The sequence below is a fragment of the Zootermopsis nevadensis genome, unplaced genomic scaffold, assembly GCF_977971745.1.
Source record: "Zootermopsis nevadensis isolate Lab colony 2312 unplaced genomic scaffold, Znev_1.0 Znev_ptg000050l, whole genome shotgun sequence".
Classification (NCBI taxonomy): Eukaryota; Metazoa; Arthropoda; class Insecta; order Blattodea; family Termopsidae; genus Zootermopsis; species Zootermopsis nevadensis.
This window is the reverse complement of record NW_028259182.1, coordinates 161,358-182,251: the sequence shown is the minus strand read 5'-3', so window position 1 is coordinate 182,251 and position 20,894 is coordinate 161,358. Positions and strand designations below refer to the sequence as shown.

At 34.8% G+C, this 20,894-nt stretch overlaps 2 protein-coding genes across 4 annotated transcripts in view; both read left to right on the top strand.

Annotated features, from left to right (window-relative positions):
- The window catches only part of Nrx-IV (neurexin-4), a 56,232-nt gene extending 49,978 nt beyond the window's left edge, over positions 1-6,254 (top strand). For all 3 annotated transcript variants that reach the window (XM_022061085.2, XM_022061084.2, XM_087360984.1), the window contains one exon: positions 255-6,254. In XM_022061085.2, the coding sequence (XP_021916777.1) occupies positions 255-445 (191 nt within the window). In that variant the 3' untranslated portion in view covers positions 446-6,254. The remainder of the gene's footprint in view (positions 1-254) is intronic.
- A 146-nt stretch (positions 6,255-6,400) lies between these two features.
- On the top strand, positions 6,401-19,607 carry LOC110828387 (uncharacterized). Its single transcript, XM_022061088.2, has 3 exons — positions 6,401-9,320; positions 9,411-9,856; positions 11,502-19,607. Exons 1-3 carry the CDS (start codon positions 9,119-9,121, stop codon positions 11,664-11,666), a joined length of 813 nt encoding a protein of 270 aa, XP_021916780.1. The 5' UTR covers positions 6,401-9,118; the 3' UTR covers positions 11,667-19,607.
- The last annotated feature ends 1,287 nt before the right edge of the window (positions 19,608-20,894 follow it).

The following is a 20,894-nucleotide window of genomic DNA, read 5'->3' as shown; positions in this document are numbered from 1 at the left end:
ATCCTGATTTGACTGCCAGAGCAGGAGACATGGGACCTCCAGCTATACTTCTTCTCCGAAGGAAGTTGTGCTACGGATTTTTATCACCCTTAATAATCCATTGACCTCGGCCAGGATTGAACCCGCGAATGTTGGGTCCAGTGGCGAGCATGCTAACCACTAGTCCACTGAGGGCAACACCATACTTCTATATGGTTGTTTTTATTTCACTGAAACATGTTGAAAGAAATTAGTATTTCATTACAATTTTTCAGGTATTCTGGCCATCATATTTTTGGCACTGGTGATAATGGCAGTTTTGATTGGTCGATATTTGGCTCGTCATAAGGGCGAATATTTAACTCAAGAAGACAAAGGCGCAGAATCTGCACTGGATCCAGACTCTGCAGTTGTACGATCCACAACAGGCCACCAGGTGCAGAAGAAGAAAGAGTGGTTCATCTGATACAGAAATAAATGCTGCAAGAGTACATGTACTGCTACTGCCATTGATGTCTGCTTCAACAACATTCTGCAGCTGAGTGATTTCCTCTTCATCAGAATGTGTCTGAATTTAAGTAGCCATAGGCTAAGACTTTCATGGAAAGACCAAGAAGTTGACAATCATGGGGTAACTGTTCACTGTGCCCATAACAGGAGGAGTTCGGAACTCTCATTAACAGACAGAAATGACAAGTAGTATCTTGTCTCCAGCAGAGAAGCAGATGTTGCAACCGTTGCTCCTAATTTGTGCTCTGTGGATAAAGTTTGCCACATACCAAAACCAGACAGTTTAAATCTCATAACCTTGTAGGTTATGGTAGAATAATGAGGTAATACATTTCTTCATTATGATGGGATTTACATTGGATTTTGCAATTAATTTGCCATTTTAAAAATTAGAATGCTTGAAAATTAGTGTTACAAGGTAACATTGCATATTTTAGTTATTGGTAGTGTAGTGTAGGTATACATATTGAGTTACAAAGTTTTATTGGGGACTTTGTTTCAGGCACTGCATGTGGGAGGGGTGCAGTATAAGTAGGATTTGAGGTTTTCACAGTGGTGAGTCTGAAGATGGCTACCTTCTGGGTTGTTGCGCTGTGTAGTCTGGTAGAAGTTTACAGACGTTTCAGAGGTCCTTGCCATTTTCAGATGCAGTACAGTTTGAGTTTCAAGTTTGACATTGCATGGGCTTATAATTTATGCCACACTGAAAACACTGCACAGCTGTTGGGTTTGCGTGCGGATTATATCATACCATGTACTAAATCTTACCTCTTTTTATATATATAATTTTCCTTGATGGTTATTTGTTCAAAAACTACTGCAGAGTAATAAAATCAAAGCATATTACAACAGTTTCAAGATGTTTGCTCTTTTAAGATTTGTTGGTTCATTTATCTGCTGTCAGTAAAGGTCTCTTGTTAGGATTCACATTATACATCTATGTTTGAAACATTGTGACTCTGGATGTTAAACTAGATTTCATATTTAAATCATAGCTGTCTGGAATCTGTATGTCATTATAAGTACAGTTTGAACTTGCCATCAAGTTTGGAACATGGAACATGGAACTTGAACTTTGAAAATACTTTTTCTGTCCATGGCCAGATGTAACTACAATGTCTGGACATGATATGCACATTATTATCAGGCTTGGTGGTCTCATGCATGTTTGGTTTAACAGCTCACTTCCAGGCTTTGGATGGTGTATGTGATACTTTATTAGCATGTAATGACTTTGATCCCATGAACCTAGAAGTTAGAAATAATGTGGTTTTGTTTATTTAATACTAGTGGCATTAGATCCAGTTTTATTTACAGGTTTTAAGAAACTGGGTAACTTTCAAGTAAGATTTTCTTAAATTAGTGAGCTTTTCTCCCTTGCAGTGCCTTGGAAGGTGTAAGTAAAACTTCAAGGAGAATCAAATATTTCTCCTTTCATCACTGACTTAGAGTGCAAATATGTACTACCATGAAAGAAAATTTTTAACACTGACAATTGTATTGATGTTTACAGGAACTGTAAATATGAAGTGTGCTATAGAATCTCCAGTTCATTTCACTTTATTAATGACTGCAACTGTTTTGATGTGATGTCTCTGAAATTAAGATCAGTGTATGGTACTGCCCAGTTGACACATCCAAAATAATTACCATATTTTTGGTGGGAGTTTTATTTATTAAATTCATTCTGTTTTGAGAAACATGTTCTGTGCCATGAACACTTCATGATAAATAAAATTGCATTTAGGAGAATAACACTGAAACATATGACAAAATGTAATAATACTTAAGTAAATCTTTAATATGCAAGTTAACTTGTATAATGGTGTTTCTCTGACCTCTGAAACACTGGCAAACTTCTACCAGACTGCATGGTGCTGCGACCCAGAAGACAGCTGTCTCCATTTTAATTTCAGTTCCAAATTTGGAATGTCTTCCTAAAGAACTAAGCTTCACTTACTAATTTTAGCCATCACCATATTGACCATTGGAATATAATTTCTGTTGAGATTAACTTTCACAATGTATACCTGCTCGTTTAAAATTTGTTTTTAAATGTACCAAAAGTAAACTGAAATGGGCTCATTTGAAATTAGCCACAAGTACAGAGATGATATTCAACACTTAGAATGATATTAACTCCATTTCATGGAAGGTCATGTCTTGGTTTTCAGTGCTTGCGAAGAACTATTGTGTGTTTGTGTTTATGAGTGAAGATGGATATATATATATAGACACACACATACATACATACCTAAAGTATTGGTTTACAAGCCTGTTGGCTATTGAGTATTATATATTTAAACTTAGCTGTCATTGAAGCAATGAGGAACATATTTGTTTCACTTTTGTATATATGGGAATGAAAATTACTCAGAATTTTTGTTGTAATACCCTGTCACTATTGTTATAATAAAATTCTTGTTTTAAATTAATGTCTCACATGCACACTATGTGTTTCTTACGATTAAGTAAATATTTTGCCATGCAGTTATCTTTTGTATAATGAGCCTCCTTTTAAAATTCACTTTATACAGAATTCTTCCCACTCTTTGGATGTTCTTGCAGTTACAATGCATTTATTATATTTAATACAGGATTCTCATGTGTGGAACTTTATTATTACAAATTTTATATGATCAAGAATACAAGTTAATAACTAATAGATTATGGTTTGTGTAATAACTGAACATTAACATTTTATTTAAGTCATTAAGTGATGACGTACAGTCAGTACTCTACACAGTAGATGTGTTCCATAAACTGTGTAAATTCAGACCTAACTTCCTATGTGATGGATGAATTTCACGATGGTAATTATAGGCATTTGTTAATGTAAAATATATGCAATTGTAGTTATGTTTTGTCTTTATCAGTGTCATGCCATTGGCCATCATATGTCCCATTACTGTAATGTAGAAGTTAGAATTAACATGGTGTAAGCGAAGAAATGGTACATATTTTTAAACCACTTTTCACTTAAAATTTGTAGATGAAGATATGGACCTGGATAAATTACTATGTAATGCAGTGTTGGTTGTGCAAATTTTCAGTTCAGTTTTGAAAAGGTGTTTACATTTGTCCTGCACAAATGCATGCCTTTGATATGGAGACACTGTTCCAAATATGATATTTCTGATGTTGATAAGACAGTATTTCTTACCAGTAGAAAGCTATTGCCACATTGGCAGTCAAAGATGGACACTGCAACAGTGACAATGTAAAATTAGTCATTTGAAGCATAAAAGATAATGTATGCAATTAAAAAATTGGATGGGTGTGCATGTTAGTGGTAGTTGGTGAAGAAACTGAAGCACAATTACACAGCATTCTATACCTCATAATGCAAAAGATATGTACTTTATTAATCTGTAATTTTCTTTGAAATGTTTCTTCTTCTATGGCTCTCCGGTCTGTATTCGGTCCATGGCCTCATGGTGCATGTTTACTGAAGTACAAAAGACTCTAATTTATGACTATGTAAAGTGGGTGTTGTAATGGACAAGCTGAATCAAGGAGAACTGCTTGATGAATTTCTTGTAAATCCTTGAAGTGATTTGGGTGATTAAGTGGGTGGATAGACATTTCCTTCCTGTAAGAAACACAGTAGACACAAAATAACTCTGCTTCAGCTGTGTTACTAAAATAGAGGAAGGGAGCAAGATGGCAAAGAGTCTGCTCAGCTTGAAAACATTGAAGATTGCTGTCTTCTGGGTTATTGCACCTTATAGTCTGGTAGATTTCCACCAACGTTTCAGAGGTCATACTGCCTCCATCATCAGTGTGATGAATGTGCCAATCGAGTGGAAAGGGCTAGGTTTATAAGGATCAGACAGTAATTGGAGTAGCTTGATCCTAGCCAATGGGAGCTGGTGTCAAATCAGGTGTGTGTGTGTGTGTGTGTGTGGAGACCAATAGGAGTGTGTGGGCATGTCTTGTGGTAATTGAGGGCCTCAGGGAGTCCATCTGTGAGATACCACGCCTTTTTTGATACCAGCTCCCATTGGCTAGGATCAGGATACTCTGGTTACTGTCCAATCCCTATAAACCTAGCCCTTTCTGCTCGATTGGCACATTCATCGCCCTGATGACGAAGACAGTATGCCCTCTGAAACGTTGGTGGAAATCTACCAGACTACATGGCGCAATAACCCAGAATACAGCCATCTTCAGGCTCACCACTGTGAAAACCTCAAATCCTACATGAAAACATTGTTTTCCCCTTCAATTTTGACACAATTGGTGGCATTTTGTTATACTGACTTTTACACTACATTGTATTTTCTGAACCAAAGGAACTTTTAAACAGCGGCAATGCAGGTACATGCCTTTATGAACACCTATTAATTCTACAGCCAAAACGTAATAATTTCACATCCAACTGTATACAAGGAAGGACTGGGTTTGTCTCTGTGGTCTTCCCTTGTTGCAGCCACTGTACAATTATGTTGTGTCATTGTGTTTTTCAAGCTTGATAGATATCCATTTTTCCTTTGTGTACAAAATTCATTGTGACATTGCTGTTGAAGAAGTCCATAATTAATATGAATTTATCCCAGTCAAATGAACTTCATGTGGAATTACAATGTGCTTTAATGAGAAGAATCTAGCATATAGAAGAAAGTGTGACACAGAGGTTCTCTTGAGCAGCTAATAATAATTTAACTTGTTATGAAATCTTAATGTTGTGATATTTTGTGCAGTATTAATGATATTTAACTGCCTAGGAATCTGTGTTCATACTCAGACATGCAGTCAGAATTGCCGCATACAAAAATTAAGGTAAAAGTTCGGTGAAAATGTAAGAAAAGAATTTATTGTAGATTTCAGTGGTGGGTTTTATATAGTACTGTTCCTCTCCAGAGATGACTTTGTTCATTTGACAGGGTTGAATAAATTGCAGTGAAATGTTATTGTTTCTGAAGTAGCTAAGTTTAAAATTGGCTCGTCACAGTGCTTCGGTAGCCATCAGAGTTAGTCTAATGTATAATTTCAGTGATGTAATAATCTTTTATGTTGCTGTTTGTAGTATTTTTATATTGGGCAACTCATATTAGTTTACTTTTGTTAAAATGTACTCATTAATGAAACTCTGTAGTTATAATACATGTATATATTATGGTATAAAGATAGGAGACAGACCTGAGGTTTCATACAATCCAAGATTTTCTCTTTATTGTAAACCAAATTTTATTTAAGATATTAATATTTTATATATATATGTATTAAGTATTGCTCTTTTATTTTGTTTTAAGTGAGCATAGTTTGTAGTATTTTACATTCCATTATTTGTTTGTGATTAGTTCATACATTTTTGAGACCTACTTAAAAGAGACAGTTGAATTTTGGCCTATCACATCAAATTTTTGTGGTCACAAAAACAAAGTTTGAATTAGAAATTTAAGTCTTAGAATCTGTAATAGACATTAACAGTAATATACTCAGAAGTGAAAAAGGTATTGGTGTGTGATAATTTTAGTCAGAAGCAATATGAATTATAGAGAATTGCTAAGTGATATGAACTGTTAAAGTGGATTATAGTGAACTGTTATGTTCAAGTACCTGACTACATCATTTCAGGTTTGTGAGTTTCTTGCAGCTTTGTAAAAAAATGATATTATAAATCTAGGCCTTATTGCAGCCCACTTCAAGTAGCTCTCATGCTATATAGTATTCAAGTACTTGATAAGATAAATTTGCAGTTGGATGCAGATTGAGTCTCACTTCAGCAAACCTTTTTATCAATAAAGGTTACATTTTTCATACTTTGTTCAAAGCCTGAAATCTCCCTTCATCCAGGACCCTAGAATTGTGAAGGACCTGTTCCACCCTATTCCTCAATACACGCTGTATACTAGTGCATTCCTGTGATGCTTGGTTAGAAAGATTTATGATGGTATAAGAGATGGATGGGAGATAGAGAAGTCCAGGGGGTATAGTCTTAGAGAAACTGATTGTATAAACTACTATTAAAATTCCCAGCCCTTTTCAGTACCATGTTCACATGAGCCCACCTCCAGTCCCCATGCTGAGATTTGATCCTAATTGATACCCTTCTGACATCATTTTAATATTATCTTTTAACCTATTCCTGTGTCTTCTGAATGGCATCTTCCCTTTGGGCTCCTCAACCAAAATTTTGTTTGCATTTTTATCTCCCACTTTAGTTACATGCTGCCCATCTCATCTGCCATAATTTCATCTTAATAACTGAAAAAGACTGAAGAAAATTAAGGATGGAAGAAGAAGGACAATAAACCTCTGTATCATCTCCATGCTTGTAATATTTGGAAAACCATGACTCTCCAAATTAAGTCTTTCCTCATAATGTGTGTCTGAAGAGGGCATGTATTTTATGAGGTGATGCTCAAGCAAAATATTTGATTTTGATAATTTCTGCATTGTATAAGTTTAGCTGCTTTCTCTGCAGGCTTTTTCAGCACTTCCAAAACAAATGGAGTAGGTTTTTAAAATACGTTACCACTATTGCATCATTTCCATTTCATCTTTGTTCATCCTCCATTATACAAAATATGCAGCTGAAAAACAGTTTTAAACAACTTCATTCCCCATTACATCTCTGCACAACTATGGATCATTGTAGTACTTGAGAGAAGTTGATAGTTGCTGATCTGGCCAAGAATCTACTACCATTTATAACATGCTTTGCTTCATCATGTTCCTGAGCCAAATAAATCCTATGAACATCCAGTTTCTTTTAATATTGATTTAACAACCTCCCATCTGCACCTAACTTCATGTAACATGTTAAAAACAAAAATTTCCATTGTATCATGCTGGTGGTATCCGTGATATCATGAATTATAAATACACAACATGAAACTGGAAAAGTGTATTTAAATTCCGTTAATCAATGGATATTTAATGTAACCTATAAATACATGGGTATTCATCGGTTTCTTATTGTGTGGACAAATAATTGATCAATCTTTCCATGTGTGGTCATGTCGGAAATCAGTGTTGGGGTGGCCACACACGCTCCGGCTTGCCGTCCGAGTTAAAGACGGAAGGTAAGCCTCAAACCTGAGAGAGTCCACACACACGTACAGACTTCGTGGCAGGTTTGTGCTCAGTCGATGCTACATGTTCAGTAAAGACGATGCGTTTTTAATCGGTCTTGCTGTTACTTTAATGTTGAAACGTTCTAAGTGGATCAGAAGTTGGTTAGATGGAACAAAACATTCTCACATAAATTTGTTGAATGAAATTCGATTAGAGCCGACGGACTGGCATAACTACCTGCGAATGGATGAGGACATATATTTGGAACTGTTAAACTTAGTTAACTACGAGGATTTGAAGTTCTCGGTGGCTGGTTGAGATGACTAAATGTTACAAGCTTTGCCTTTAACCTCGTCTCTGCCCACACACGTTACGACTTGTAAACATTCAGTAAACCTCGAGGCAAGAAATCAGGCGACTGCAGATTTATCGGAAGCTCGGTTTCAGGCAAACCTTCCGGCAAAATTCACCACACACGCTCCGGCTTGCTGGAAGGTTTGCCTTCAGGGACGTAAGCCTTCCGGCAAGAAGGAGCGTGTGTGGCTACACTTATAATGGCGTTTTCGAACTTTTCTAGAAATCAACCCCCCCCCCCCCCCCCCCCACTATCCAGCATGCTTACGCTATTAACTTGCACTCCACTTCGGGCATATTCCATCAATAACATGAAAATAATTTTTATTTTAGTAATGGTGTGATTAATGTTATGACTGTTTTTATGCATTAAAGATCATAATTAGTAGGCCAGTAAGGCTCAGATAATATACTTTTTTAAAAGGAAAATATTTAGGGCCCTTGAACATAACATCACGCATAAAGACTTTGACTTATGATTCATTCCTAGCCAGCTATCCAGTCTCTTATTTATATTTTTTATTTGAGCTTTTGCCCATGAACTCGAGTACAAGACAAAAATGGGTTTGCGTCTTTGTAAATAACAAAAATTTGTAAACACAGCTTCTCTGATAACACAGAAAATATAAAATCCAACGCACATTAAAAACGAAGGTTTATATCTATTCAGTGCACAGGTTGCCGCATTTCTGTCTCTGCTTATGTAGCCTTTCATCTCTGACGTTAGTTGCCTGGTAACATGTAAACATCATGGAAGAACTAAAAGTATTTTGAAAGTGTGGGAGTTGTCATGCAAATAAAGTATTTAATGTGACGCGTGTAAGGAAAACGAATGTTATGCTTGTTGTAATATATGTCTTGCGTGTGAATAGGATGCATATGCATTTTTTAATCTAATGCTTTTCATGTGAATATAATGTGTTAATTTACCATTACCCTAGTAACAATCGTTAAATGAATTATAAATATATAAAAAAATAAATTCCCTAGTAACAACTTATCCATGTTGTTGTACTGCCTGTTATACTACTGCAGATTGTAGTTTGTGTTTTCAGTAAAGTTTATCCAAAGTTGATGTTATGAGTGCTGCAATATATGTCATGTTGCTCAGACTTCTCCTGCATACTGAATACTGGTTTAAGCATTCTTGTTCTGCTTATGTTTCTCTACATACTCATAATTGTGTACTTCAGCTTTACCATTTGTATACTTAATTTCAAAGAACACTGACACCTATGATCATAAATAAACAATGGATAGGTATGGGCTTCCAACAACTGAAAGCAGATCCCCTGGTAAATGGGGTGAATGGCTTGCAATATTATGTGGCTGCCTAGCTCCTGTGTTTTTTCCTCCCATACACATTGGCATTCTCTATTATTTTTGGGAAGACTTTTCTCGAAGTGTGGACAAGCATTTTTGCTCATGTTCCTGCTGGGATACTGTTTTTAAAGGTGGGTTTTTTGTTGACTGTGCTCTTATTAATATAGAAGTTTAATCTTTGTTATTTGTCATCTTACTGTTAATGCCATTTTATTTTTCAGGGACTTATGAATCAGGTGTAGCATCATATAAACACCTGTACTTCAATGCTACAAAGAATACATTCAAAATATGGATACTAACTGTTGTTAGCATGATAGCTCTTTATGAATGTATACGTCATCTTACACTCCTAACACTCCAATGGCATTTGAGGTTCTCAATGCTAGTTCTGTTCTTGTCATCTGTTTTTGCTCATTACTATTCATGGTGGGCATATGTTAATTACTGGAATGATGATTTTTACTCACAGTGGAACCATCAGCTGTTTTTTACTCTGTCAGAACTTTTCTCAACTACGCTTGTTATGCATCTAGCAAATGCCGATATCCCTGTCACAAACCGCAAAGCTCTGGGCATAATAGGTATAGCATTGATTCATGTCCTTGCTGGAGGATGGGATCAATTTGTTGAAAATGTTGTTAGAGGTGAAGGATATTCACACCAGGTTAGTATGTGATAGAGTACTGTAATACATACTTTCCTTTTATTTGACTAATCATAAATAAGCATAGTCAATGTCAGAACCAGGCTCCACTAATAAGTCAACTACATATCACATTATAGGTAGTGCAAGCCTGTTACCATATCATGTTCATAATATGATGAACTGTGACCCTGAATAGGGAAGAAAAATCTGTAAACTTATGAAGCTGATTGCCACCACAAAGTGTTCCTTTCAGGAAGGATTAGGAGGGGCTTATGACTTATGTCAATGAAAACTTTACATTAAGTTAAATTATACAAATTTAGTTAACTAAATTCAAATATAATTACTTCACTTTTTCTACATTCCTCTTGAGCTTGGAGAGGGATGGTGGGGAAATCAGTATCATTGATATGACGAAGGGAAATTTTGGCTTTGAGAATTAGTTCATGAAGCTTCAAATATTTACAAACTTCAGTTTTTTGTGCTCAGTAAAAATGTCCCAAGTCAGTACAAATCATTTGACATAAGCCATTGTTCAGTTTTAAGAATATAATATTCTTTAAAGACAAAGTATGATGTATATACCTGCATCATTAATAAATCTGGAATGAAGGAAATTGTATGCTTTATAACTAGGACTGAACTTGTTATTATCTGATCTAATACGGGTTTTTATTTCATGTTCTAAAATGATTGTATTTAATGTCGTTACAAGACATCACAAGTTATGATATGTGACTGCATGTTAAATATAGTGAAATTTGGGAGATTAAATGTTTTGCCTTTGTTATGCAGAAGGTCCTTTAACAGAGGCTGTAGTATATTGTATGTATTTTTTCACACTGCAGCATTATATCGTTGAGTAAAAATATTGCTTTATGTGTGATGCATCAGGTTACAATATGTGCCACTATATTTTCACACAAGCAAGCAACAGTTTCATAATTTGATCATATGCATATAGTTATTTTTATGTTCTGATTTTAAATTTATTTAATGCACAAACTGTATATGCAGTGAACATTGTACAGCACTGATAAATAAGTTAACTTCATTTCTGGTGAAAATTTCCTACAGAAAAGAGCAAAGTGGGTGGGTTTTCATGTGTAATATGCAGTCTGTTGCTAAATAAAGTATTTGACCATCATAAACTACTCCATGAATGAAACTTTCATATCATAGATGAAATAAAGCATGCATTGTAATGGTACAACTAACTCAGCCTTTTGATGTTTAGTTTACTTGGTTACAAAATGGTAGAAGGACCAGTATCATCTAACACCATCTAGCATTAATAACAATTTCAGCAAATATTAGCAATCCCTTATTGACATCATGAGCCAGCATAGCTCAGTCAGTATAGTGATTGGCTATGGACTGGATGACTGGGGTTTGATCCCTGATGGGGACAGGGGATTTTTCCTCTAGTCTCTGCTTCCAGACTGGTTCTGGGGTCCACCAAGCTGATGGTAAACATCAACCAGACTACACAGCGCAACAACCCAGAAGACAGAAATCTTCATACTCACTGCTGTGAAAACCTCAAATCTTACAGTGTAGAAAATGTTTGTATGTTGTGCATAACTAACCTGGTATGTGACTAATCATGGAATGATCCTGTGAAATTGACACTAAAATTTGCTTACTTTCATTACATTTACAGGTACTACGAGATCTGGGATTCATGATTCCAGACCTTCTTCATGTGTGTTTGCCTCTGTATGAATTAAGACGTAATCGCAAACAAAGATCAAGACTTCATTTCACTGAATTCCTTGGCCTTATGATTCTAGTGTCTTTGGGATTCCTGGTATGTTCAGTGCTCTAGCTATCATATTTTAGTGCCAACATTGCCTCATTTTGATTCTGTGTTGAATATCATAAGCTGCTTTGGAGTTATCCATAAGTGATGAATATTTTACAATATTCAGTTTATGGCTAACACCTGTAACTGCTGTGTCTGCCTTACTAGTTAATAATCTGTGTTTGCAAGAAAGTAATTATCTTTAAAAATTATAAACTATATGCATACAAAAGCTGGTATGAAACCTAATGTGATTGCTTGAAGATCTTTAATGATCTGTATGCTAAGTTTAGCATTAACACCAATTACTGTAAATGGTTTTTACATGTTAGTCTTAACTTCAAAAAATATTATTTACTTGTGTGACAGCTTCTACTTTTTAGTTACGTTCAAAATTAAGGTAATCACCACATAACATGCACACTGCATAATCACATTTGGCATTGTATTACAGATTGCAGGTTTAAATATGTCTTAAAGAGATTTGATTATGAAATATATGTTGTGTTTTAAATGATAGATATTTATGTATAGGATTGGAATTTCTTATCTTAACTTCATCTTACTAAGAAAAATGAGTTTAGAATTACTGATGTTATTTTAAATACCTTAATTTATTATTGCCATTTCATACTCCATAACATGGTAAACAGACCATAATTTTAGGAGGTAGAAACTGACAGACTTTGCCATGAATTCCTGTGATGAATGTGTTTGTAATGGTGATACTGTATTTGTTAAATATGTGGCAAAATGTCAATATTTTGAGCAAGGTTATTATTGCAAAAACAATAATGTTGTTAATGAATGTGTAATTAAACCAGGAAATTAAGATATAGTTTTGTGCTGCTGTAGTTAATTATTATCGAGGAGGGTGTGGTGGGTGGGACATGCAGCTTGAATGGGGGAGGGCTATTTATAGGGTATTGGTTAGGAGGCCTGAAGGGAGGAGACCACTGGAAATATCTAGGCATAGGTGTTAGGCTAACATTAAGATGGATCTTAAGAAGATAGGAGTCACTGGAGTGAACTGGATGCAGCTACCTCAGGATAGAGTCTGGTGGCAGGCTGTTGTGAACATGATGATGAACCTTCAGGTTTCATAAAGAAAGTGGGCTGTTCTTTGACAGGCCAAGTATGATGTCGACTTTTCAAATTTATCCTGCACCATAGAGTGAATGAATGAGTAGTTAATATATTTATACATTTCAGAAACCAAGTTTAATTAGACCAATGTTCTTGCTGTGCATTGTTTCTGAAATCATATAAATACCAAATTATGAGAAACATTCTCTGCTGTTCCAAGCCAGATAGTTGATTGCGATATAAGTAACAATCCCACTAGCTGTTGTCCTTTTAACTCAATGAGAGAAAAGAACAATTATGTTATTTTGTAGCTGTTGCTTTTATAAATGTAAGTACTATGAAATGTCAAGTCATATGCATTGAAATGCTTTAGAGCTATCATAATTGTAACTTGCAGATGACGTGTGTGTAGGGTTTCTTTATAAAAGCATTCTTTGTGGAGGTGTAGCTAAAACATTGAATTGTAGGCAAAATAAAGTGGAAAGTCATTATAAAATTATGATTGTTTCTCAGTGATACCATCAAGTATAATTTAGCCGTAACATTGGCTGTCATTTAGGATTTTAGGTTCCCAAGGCAGTGGCTGTCCTCTGGATTGTAGCGCCATGTAGTTTGGTAGAAATTTGCTAATGTTTCAGAATTTTCTTGCTGCCTCCATCATCAGGGCCATGACATGGCACTACAACCCAGAAGGCAGCCATATTCTTAGCTATCATATGTTTTATTACTAACAGACAGTTATAAAATGTCATGTAAATGGGCATTCCCATATTTTCATATTTTAAAGAATTGTGGGTCAAGGAGGCTAAATGTAAATTAATTTTTAACTACCAAAGAAAAGTGTGTAGTAGCAGTTATTGAAGTGGCATTCAGCAGTACAAATTTATCATAATGCAACATGGTTTAACATAATTTAATACTTCTTATTATATAATAATCACAAATGTTGTTCTTAATTAAAAATAGTCACAGTATATACTTCAGTTGTTTGAAGAACTGGAATTGTCTTGCCATTTTGCCATAGGCAAACTGTAATGAAAGTTTATTAGAGCATTCCTGGATGTTTTCTTTACACAACTGAAGTGCTTTAGTTCTTATTTTCCAATTTCTAACAGTGTGGTAGCGAACCTGAAGTAGTACCAATGATCATGAGCAGTTTCATTGTGCTGAATGAATACCTTATGATTAGCTTCTAAAGAAATATGTGCTGACCTGCAATGTTCCAGTCGGTGATTTAAAGTGCTCTTCCACATGTAACATGACTGAATATTTAGGGTTTATTAAAAACCAATGCTTAACATACAAGTAAACACTGTGTTAAAATAATTATTAAAATCAGACACAGTGAGCAGAGCAGGTGTGAATTCCATAGCATGAATGTTTGTGTGTAATGTTCATCACTAGACATCACCATCTTGTCCTTACCCATTCTGGTAGGTTGAGATGACTCTCAGAATTGAGCAACCTCAGGATATTTGTTAAAATTCTTTGGGGAAAGAATGTAAACATTTCTGAATATTTTGGTACTTTAACACAATTTTTGCTCTTTCAAGAGACTCATTTTCTGGAATCCTCTAATTAATCTAGCTACTTATGTTTTATTTTCTTTGTGATGAATGCTATCGTGTAATGTATTTGTTTTTGGACAGTCTGAGGAATTTTTTTTGAAAAACCTTGTTTTAAAATAAGGTTGGTTAAAATGATGTATACTACAGTACCAAATCATACTACATTGTACTCTGAATTTCACTTTCATATCATAATGAGCAACATGTTGTGCTTGCAATGCCAACTTCACAGCTGAGCCCAGTGAATATTCACAGTGTGTATATGATTATGATGATGACTTGGGTTTAAGAACCCAAGTTACCATCATAAATGTTGAGATGTTTTGTGTTATAGCTGTAAAGAAGACAGATAACTTCAATTTTTTTGTCAGTTTACATACTTATATTACTAGATTAAATAAAGGTGAGCAGAATATTTAATAATAAAAATTAATCTTGCCCTCTTAAATCAACTGGATACAAATTATAATTTTTTCTCCTGTAATTTATAATCATAAGTTGATATGATCAGAATATGTCTAGTACGGTACGCTTCTTTCAGGACACAATTTGATTATGTGATCTTTGGCACTACCGGAAATATATTTGCTTGTAGGGCACTGTTTAGTTTGAAGAACAGAAAGAAGTCCCTTGGTGCTAAATCCAGCAAATACAGTGGTTGATAAAAAGAAATGAATGTTATGCTTGGTGACAGCTTTTGTGTGGGGGATCTAAGAAATAGCAGAACTGTTTGAACAAGGAGGGAATACTTTGAAGGGATTGCTCCCAAAAATAAGTACTGGAACTTTTAGGTCAAACCTCATAGTCTGTTAGTCAGGATTTTCATCACTCAGGGCTGTTAACATAAAGCCAAGTTTTCACTGCAGCTGTTCAAGATCAGAATGTGTACAGTATCTGCCATCAACTATAAATGTAATTTTGATCAATTTTTTGTTAAGCTTTCCTTTTGTATAGAACCTTCAACATAATTAAACAATTGTAAATTCTATATTCCTCAACACAGTGTGAAATATTAGTATGCAGTATTATTTTGGTAACTTTTAAGATTAGAAAGTTGACATTGAGACTACCGTCTTACGAGTCATGATTTGGTTAGTGGCTTAATTGGCATCTTAAATCGTAGCAGAGCCAAAAGTATTAGCAGGAGAATTGTATTACTGCTAGTAATCATTTAAATGCAATATAAATATGCTAGTTAGTTTTAAGTTCAGTTGTCTGCATATGAATTTTGTTCATAAAATGTAAACAAATTTAAAGTGGATTTGTAACACTGTGTTTGTTACAAGCAACACAATTACCATGCAACTTGCTTATGTTTAAGCTATTGCCATTAGTTAAGTGTCCATTGTTTTGGTAATTGATTGTTTGCAAAAGGATAAGTTGTCTGGGTTTACTGTCTCTGTGTGAATATGTATGTGTGCGCACGAGCATGCACGCACACATGTGAGAGAGAGAGCGTGTGTGCATATGCCCGCACATGCACACATTTCTCCCATAGCCTTGACAAATTGCTGATTTACATGAAACTTGGTAGAAAGGTCATACGATTAGAGGAGGACTCTTGATGATAACATGGCAGCCATATAAACTTTTGAAGGTTATATCGACTTTTGCACTATTCAGCTTTAGATCCTCAACATTTATAAGAATATAAATCATGGAGATTCTAAAACATAGAGTTTGCAGGTCATTCTTGTCAAAAATGGATAATAATAGCATGGAGAATGCCCAAAAATTTATGATTTCATGTTGTTAACTGATGAAGAATTGTAGACATTCAATGTTATGAGGTGATGGATTATAAAGATATCTGCAAATGTAGTTTAATAATATTTTGAAGTTATGTACCATTCAGAATTTATTTAGTGTGTTCAAACTACATTGTTTCTTTAGGTGTCCCTTTTATCATCTGCATATGTTAGAACTGTTCTTAGTACATAAATGCAGATTGTCAATTGGTGTATTATTAATATAACAGGTTAAATAAGTAATATATTTTTATATGAATTTATGTACTAAGCAGACAGATTCTGTCAGTACATATGTGTCTTATATGCAAGCTTCATCTTTTAAAAACCAATCCATCATAAAACTTAATCTATGACTTCTACAAAATATAACATTACACATTATAATACTGAAATCAATACAGCGTCTCTAAACACAGAAGAAATGATTTTTATTGGTAATTTTTTGTGCTGAAGATGACTGTCTTCTGGGTTGCTGCAGGATGTAGTCTGGTAGGAGTTTACCAACATTTCATATGCTTGCTGCCTCCATCATCAGGGTGTTGAGTGACTGATGATAGAGGCAGGAAGCACCTCTGAAACATTTGTAAACTGCTACCAGACTACAAAGCAGAACATCCCAGAAGACAGTTATCTTCGTACTTGCCACTGTGAAAATTTGAAACCTCACCAAGTAATTTTCATATTTCCATTTATTCACACAAGAGCTACATGAGATTTGAAATTTTCATAGTGGTGAAAATGTGGACTTTTGTCTTCTGGATTGTGATGCTATATAATCTTGTAGATGTTACCACCTAGATTCAATTATTACAATACTATGTGGTATATCAACTCAGCAGACTACAGTTTACAAAGAAGAATTAGATTGTTTGCTGATAAAGTAATAGACCATTTCATTTCTGTAGTTTTTAAAAATTATGGTGATATATAGTGTTTATTATTTTGTATATGAAGAAATTTGTGTATTGCTTAATATTGATTTTCTGTTTTCTTGAAGAAAGCACCTGTAGGATATAATGTTTTCAGTTCAAACTTTTACTGTTTCCCCAGGAAATTCCTTGTATTTTAAGGTAGCAAAGAATTTTCCCCTTGTTTGAAAGTGTTTTCCAATATCATTTTCCACTGAACATCAATATTTCAATTTAATTTCCAATACATGCCATTTAGTGTGATTTTAAACATATACTGACAATTCAGTAGACTGTTAGATGTAATATACTATTAGTATTATTTTATAATTATTTAATAGTCACTGACTTCCTATCCACATACCAATTAAATGCTATTAATATGTCAATTAATTGTTATGTATTAATGTTATATTTTTGTGTACATTTTTTCCCAAGGCAGGTGTAACAAATCATATTATAGTAGTGTTTTATGGTTTCTTGAGTGGAGTTACCATTTTTATATATATGACCTTTTCTTCTATCAGATGCTACAAGTACACCAGCAATATTGCATTGAATGTATCGTCAGCTGTTATATCTGAGATGTTATTTGTTAATGAATTTTTATTTTCATAATTTTTTACCTGTAAACCTTGTTTCCATACTTGGCAGAATTATGGCTGAAGGTGGCAAATTGTTTGATTTTCCTGATTATTTGTTTGAGATATTCTGGGAAGGAATCAGTGAATCAAACTGTATTTTGAAGAAACTATGTACATTTAATTTTATTTTGTGCCGTTTTGTGTAAATACTCTACAGCCAGATCTCTGTTTTCACTTCATCCCGGAGTTCACAAGATATAACTGTTGAATCATATTTTAATATGTTTCATTTAAGTGAAAGATATGAACAGTAAATACAGAGTATACTTAAATTAAAATTAAAAGTACAGGATCTGCTCATTTCATTATGGTATGGCAGCCATTTGAGATAGTGTTTAACTGATGTTCAAGGCTTTCTCAACAGAAGTTGGGAAACTTCATTACATTTCCTAAACAGGTTCCTCATAACTCAATGAGTTTGAAATTGAAATGATACCTTGCTAGGGAGTATCAAAAATAATGTGACCCATTCAACAAGATAATGTTTAAACTTTGTAGCATGAGCTTCTGGACAACAATGGAAATGTGATTTCAGATCAGCAGTTTCACGTAACTGAGGACAATATTAGTCATTCATCCTATATTTCTGGTAATAGGAGTCCAATAACTGCAGTGTGGTAATTTATTAATGTTACAGTTATCAGCTGAAATTAAATATAAACATTTTATTACATTTTTGAAAGTATGGTCTGTGGTCAATGTTGGAAGACAATGTTGTGCAACAATGATCTGGGATTGCATTTATGCAATAAAGACCTAAGATGCAGCAGTAAACTTGGATCATGTCAATGCAATAAGGACCCATGTGACATGCCATTAATAACACCTTTGGAACGTCAGTTTACTCAAAAGAGTACACCTTTTAAGTGTTATTTTGTAAGCTCATTTCACAAGAAAATTCTTATTAGCACTGCTATCTTCAACCATATTTTTAGAGTGAGGCATTCTGATAGTTCAGTATTGTGAATTCTAACTGAAAATAATATTTTATCACATTGATCAGCTCCTCTAACTGAAGGAATATGTGTGTTTGTAGGTATAATGTATTGAAAGAATACTTGAACAAAATTTGGACACCTCACTGAGATAAATGTATTATTATTCAAATTATTTTCAGGATATCTGTGAAACCGAAAACAAACGACAGGGCAGGGCCTTTCTGGTGACAGTTCTCTTCCATACCATGTAGTTTCTTTTTTACATCCAAATTCTGTATTCTCACATTTTCATATTACCAGAAGCCCATGCAATTTATTCTCATGTTTTGTTCCTTTCCCAGAAAGAGAATGCAGCTTCAGATTATATAATGGAATGATTTATGTTAACATTTTTATTTGTTTGTTTATTTATTCATTTACAACAAAGGCAATGTATATTATGTTTATTTTATATGATTTTACATCTGCATCTTGTAATTGTTTAACCTACATTAACACTGACAGCTTTTGTTCACATTCATAATGGTTGGTGTTAATGTGGGTTCAACAATATTGTTTATACTTTACTTTTTATGACGAAGACAGTACATATTGTGCTTACTAAGTTCCTTCAGACAATACGTGACTAGTATTAAAATATATACTTATGTTGAAGTATTTTCTCAAATTACATTCATTGTACCAGCTTCTATGATGTTACACATTTACTTGTAAAGGTCATGTTACCAAAGACACTTTATGGGAGTCTGATACACTGCTACGCATTCTGTGTAAAAGAAAAGGTGAATTTCTTCTCAGGACTGTTAATATATACAGAGTGCTGGAAAAATGTACAAACAATACATAGATCTGTATTAAATATTACATAAGAAAAATAGAAGATTTTACAGCTTTATGCCATGGTAAATTTGATATGGCAATTGTTCTTATTAAAACATCTCGTTTTTATTAAGATGTAGATTATTTCACATATTTTTTGCATCAAGTTTTAAAATACCTTTAAATAAATAGAACACTGTTATAGATGCATTATGATGTTGGTGGAATATATTAAACCTACATACAATTTATTGCAGATATTACTCTGAACTGGGCATTTGAAGTGGGGAGGAAGAGGCAAGACTCTGTCCTGTTTCTTTCATGTGAATGGTATGGTTGTTGGCTTTTTGCCTTCCATTTGAACCACTGTTTTTTAAACCCATCAGAACCATATAATTTTTCATTTCCCACTTTAACATCAATTTTATTGTGACAGACTGCACCTGCTACAGATGCCTATTGGTTAGGGATTGTACAAACCTCTGGCCATCCATACTGACTTCCGCTCTGCCTTGGGAAGGACCCTGTGAAGTCTGTGGTTATCCTCTCAATCTGAACTCTGACATTTTACTGGTATATCAGGCCCCATCTCGTGATTCGAGGATCTTCACTTAAAACAGGTGTCACACAGTTGGCACTGCCTGTCAATGTCACTGCTTCAGTGTAGCTGGTACTACTGCTCTCTGACCTTGTCTAGAGTCTTGTTGACACCAAGATGTCATAATTGATTTCTGTCAGTACTTCTCTCATCTTGTTTTGTGGAACTATCATTTGAATTGTCTTGATTTTTCCGTCAGCCAGCTGACACCCAGTGATACTATAGCATGCTGTCCCTTACTGCTAGGGAGTTCCATCGGGTTCAGTAATATTGAAAATGGAACTGCAGTTAGGACATTGTTTACCTCCAATTATTTTGGTAATTGCCCCACGTCATTGTCATCCAGTCGTTTCCACCTTAGAATGGCACAGATGATGTGTGTCTTCAGATTACCTGCCTGTTGTTCTTCCAAATTTTCGTTTTTGCCCTCCAGTGTTGGAAAAGTGGCCTTGGTCTTTATCCCCTGGACAGTCTCACATTCTACCAACTGTGCCTTCAGTTCCTTGTTCTGCCTTTACAACAGCATTCTCTCTATCTCCAGTTTCCATGTTGCTGATCTTTCAGATGCCAAATCTGTTGTAAGTTACTTTCTGGGTTGCTCTGCCCCTCAAACTTTTCCTACAGAGGTGCAATACTAGCCTCCAATTGTCGTTTCTCATCAAGCATAAGTGTGTTGGCGTCTCTCCCTTCACGCTGGCTCTACCGACAAATCAGATATTTATTATTTATGTGTGGCTTGTGTAACGATGCTTCTTATAGCTCAGACTATATAGCGTCGTATGATTGATGATTAATGAATATTGAATTGAAAGGCACAGTAGGTGGGGTCAAGCCACAAACCTATATCGGGCCCACCCAACCTGTAGCTCGCGGGCAACATGTTGCCCGCAGAGGCATTTGAAATAAAAAAAGTCTCTTAACCTTTCCCTGGCAACGGTGC